Consider the following 4,545-nt stretch of genomic DNA (forward strand, 5'->3'; position numbering starts at 1 on the left):
AGGTTGTGAAAAGACAAGCCCATGATAAACTTTCATCTTCGGATCTCAATCCATGGTATTTGTCTGAGTTGTTCAAAGAGTGACTTGCCCAACCAAGTATTCCATTTCATGAAGGCACAATTACAATACTCGCCACACATGGACATAGGTATTGTCAATGGAATTTCAAAGTGGATAGTGTTTTCATGATCTCGTCAGTGTAATTATTGTGTTATTATTTTCTCCAATTGAGCTTAAGCATCTCTACATTCTTGGGAAGTGATTTTCCAAGCAACATATTTTTTATACCTAAGAACCACTGGTTTAAGGGTGCAGAAGATTGGTGTTTAAATCAATTATTTACATGCATATGCGTGTGAAGCAAAACGTAATAGATCACAGAAATAAAAATTAGATAAAATAAAAGACTGAGTGCAGATCAAACAAAGCCTGTCAGCATGAACTAGGTTGTATACACCTTCACCTACTATCCAATCTTAGCCAAATATAAATACAAGACAACTTTAGAAGATCTGCTTATCAGGCTAGCACATTGACAGCCTGAAACCAGGAACAAAATCAAGTAAATCTGACAACATTAACAATTGCATACATGAAGGCCAAAGCAGGAGAAAATCAGTTAGGAGCGAATGTGAAAGGTACTGTACTCAGATATAAAATAGGTAAGAAAGAAATGAAATTCTGGACAAGGGACACTGGAAAAGGGAGGACCAGAAGACAACCTTTAGTAGTATAAGAGAAGTTCAAGGTGTCCTTGCAGCTATCACAGTTCAGGACTTTATGTTGGCCTAGGAAGCATGTTCAGTGACATCATCAACAGTACTAATTGCAGCTTTATGAGATAGGATGATGTATTTGGTGTTTATCATGAAAGTAAAGTGCCTCAACATAATGTTCAATGAATAAACCACAACCGTGAGGATGGGCAAAGCAGAGACCTACTGAGTCAGGGACAAGAAATCTTTCATGGAACCTGCCCTGACATGTTAACCTTAACTATAACTGATTTGGGTTCCCCATCCTTGTAAGGATGAAAGGATAATGAGACACGACAACGAAGCAAACAGTTCATGGATAACAAATGCTTCGTTTGGATACCATGGTGTTTTGCTTATTGTGTTCTTGTAAAAAAACCATGGTGTTGCGAGTGTTTTCAAAACACCATGTTGAGTGTTTTTGGTCAACACTATTTGACCCGTTACAATATTAGTATTAAGCATATTATTAATATATTATATTAATTATAATAAAATATATTATAAATAAAATGTTATAATATTTAGTTTATATTATTATAGTATTGTAAATTATAAATATTAGATATAACACAATATAATATTTTATAATGTATTAAAATATTATGCTATGCTTTAATGTGTTATATTATATTATAATTATTACATATTATTTGAAGATAATAATATATTTAACTAGTTTGGTATATCAATTTGTAATTGATATATATTATATAATATTTGTAAAATAACCTTATTTTATTATTAATATAATTTTAACAATTGTTAATATAATATAATATTATTAATAATGTTAATATTATGTTATTACTAGTATATTATTAATAAATTAGTATATTATAAATATTTTAACATTATATATATTATAGTTTTTAATATGTTAGAGTTTATTATATATGATATTTTATAATTATTAATTTATTACAATATATTTATTAAAAAGGTAATAATATTATAGTAATTATAAAATTGTATAGTATATTATATATCATTATTTATTATCAATAACTTTTTTATTATTTTTATTAGAGCATTTATATTTTATTATTATTTATTATTATAAAATACATTATCAACATATTAAATACTAGTATTTAATATGTTACTATATTATTACATAAGATATTTTGATTATTATATTAAATATTACCAATATATTAGATTAACTATAATATAGTATAGTATAATATAATACAATATGATAAGCATGTCGATAATAACTATATATTAATTACATTTAATACATTATGTTAAATATTATATTAACATCTCCTCAAACTCAAAACCAAAACACAAAACTTAAAACACCTAAAAGGTGTTTTGAAATAAGTGTTGTGTTTTTGGCTTGAGGATAATTTAGCTCAAAAAACACAATAGTTCCCAAACGCATAGTGTTTTGTTTTTGACAAAAACACCATGAAAACAAGTAAAACTCCATGGTATCCAAATGGAGCCAAAGAAACCAAAGCATCAAAAATTGCGAAGGAAATATTGGATAAGAGATGATAATCAGAGAACAACTTAGCAGTTGAATTGAATCTAGTGAAACAGTCTTAACACATACTCATCACCATTTATCCAAACCAAACAGCTAAGGGTAATAGAATTAAGACTACAATTAGAACCCACCACCCCCTCGATTTGGAATCCTGATCAACAGCACCAAGAAATGGTTAACAAAGCAAGTCAACATATGCTTAAGCGCTTATGAGGATCTTCTACCAAATAAGAGGTGAAAACCCCAGTTCATAGAATTAAACAGTAGGTTTCCATTTTTAGATTGAGATAACTGCTACAAATAAGTGGAAAGACTCCTAGGCCTCAGATTTTATACAACTTCAACAGATCATAATTGCTAGCCAAGAGAACAAGGTTGAAAACAACCCAACAAGCAAACATAAACATAACTTCTTGACCTGGAACGTTAATAAATAATTAACCAGATATTGGTTGAATTTCGATGATTTGATCCAAGCTTTACACATCTGCCTTTTCCAAAATGAGAAAAAATTGATTACAAGTTGAAGCTAAAACTTTACATACTAGTAATATGGACTGGAAGTATCAAATAAAAACCAGAGTATGAGAATTTGCTATAACTGACCGAGCATATGAGGGAACTGGCCAAGTTCTCCAATATCAATAAATGTGAGTCCTAATCACGCATATCTATAACCAGTGGGGGAGACATTCATTGGCAAGAGGGGGAGCCCCCCCCCCCCAACCAATCTAATTTTTTAATAGAAATTTTATGAGGGCGGTTAGTTTTGTATAAGCCATTCTCATGTTTCATTTAGTTTTTCAATTTGGCCCCTCCTCTGTCAAACCAAAATCAATTTGGCCCCTCCACTCCACCATCAGGTTTGACAAACCCTCACCCACCCAAGTCAAATTACATTCAATTTAATAAACAAAAAAATTGAAGCTACTATGCACGAGAAAAAAACAAAGTCTTCTCTAATTTCCTTTCTCTATTTTATCTTTCACAAACCTTAATCAAAACTACACATAAATCTCTCGATTCTTCTTTCGCCATCCCAAATTTCACTTCTATTTAACAAATCTAACCTTAATTGTCATTTACCTTGTTGGCTTGGGCGTCCGAAAGATTTTTGCCGAATCTTGAAAGCCCTTTTCGATTAAGGTGAAGAATCACAATATCCCTTGTTTAATAAACTTATTTGTTCTATTTTTTTATTTAGTAGTATTGTGTTAAAACAAAAATGCCCTTAGTAGCAAATCTTAGTTTTTATTGTTCTTTGTTTTTGTAGTGGAGCCAAATTGATAATTTATTAGCTTGTTGAAAATTTTAAATCTTAATTATTCTTGTATGTTATTTTTCTCTCCTCTTGATAATAATGCTTTATATATGCTTGTTCTGATCTATGAATTTTTTTTATTTATTGACAATTATTATTATTTGCAATTAATGGAGGTAACATTGTCAGATTTTTATTGTTAATGTTAGCTTGTTGGCATTAGCAATTGATTTCCTTTTTCCTTTGATAGTTTGATGCATTAGCAACTAATTCATTTATGATTTTTCTTTGATGCATTGCAACTATATATTTGTATTTTGACTGATAGTTACTATTTGATATAATATTTTATTTTATTCTGATGTTTATATATATACACAGTTACACACACACACTGAACTTGGAATCTTGGCTCTGCCACTGTCTATAACAATATGAGATACTCGTACAGCATTAAGCAATAAAAATTCTAACTGCTTTCTCCAAGTCGTAGCTCGAACTTTAATCAGAGTAAACCCTAATTCTCTAGAAATAAAAACCTAAACGCTAACTTAGATAACGGGAATCTTAATGAGCTAGAGTAATGCTATCTATCACGTGCTAATTTCTAGCATCCCTCGTAAGAATTACAGTAAAAAGAACAACTTCCACCCTTTTTCGAGATTTCCTACCCCAAAAGAAAGTAAATTTGCTCCAATTTCATCTTCCAGAGGCATCTCTCAACCATGAATTTCCACTAAATTTGCTTTATTTCCAGTAATTCCCTACCATAAGCCACTAATCTAAGCTCATCACTTCAAAATTGAACAGCATTAGAGGCAATGAACACAAACTAGTGAAAGAGAGAGTAAAAGATTAAAAAAGAAAAGCTCAAATCGAACCCGAAGAAGCGCTCATCTTCGTCGTAGAAGCTTCTACCTCCGATGGCCGGAGAATTTTAGCCGTCGTGCGATGCTCAGCTCGCTGCCATCGAAGGGATTTTTGTGCCCTAGAGAGAGATTTGGGCGGCTCATTGGGGTCGAATTGCGAGT

The 4,545-nt window shown here is 31.0% G+C and overlaps 1 protein-coding gene across 3 annotated transcripts in view; it reads right to left on the reverse strand.

The window, feature by feature from the left end:
• LOC109835383 (protein EMSY-LIKE 3-like) overlaps positions 1 to 4,545 on the reverse strand; it is a 17,252-nt gene extending 12,707 nt beyond the window's left edge. For all 3 annotated transcript variants that reach the window (XM_020403426.1, XM_020403471.1, XM_020403379.1), the window contains exon 1: positions 4,396 to 4,545. In XM_020403426.1, the coding sequence (XP_020259015.1) occupies positions 4,396 to 4,411 (16 nt within the window). In that variant the 5' untranslated portion in view covers positions 4,412 to 4,545. The remainder of the gene's footprint in view (positions 1 to 4,395) is intronic.

The sequence above is a fragment of the Asparagus officinalis genome, chromosome 1 (assembly GCF_001876935.1).
Source record: "Asparagus officinalis chromosome 1, Aspof.V1, whole genome shotgun sequence".
Lineage (NCBI taxonomy): Eukaryota > Viridiplantae > Streptophyta > Magnoliopsida > Asparagales > Asparagaceae > Asparagus > Asparagus officinalis.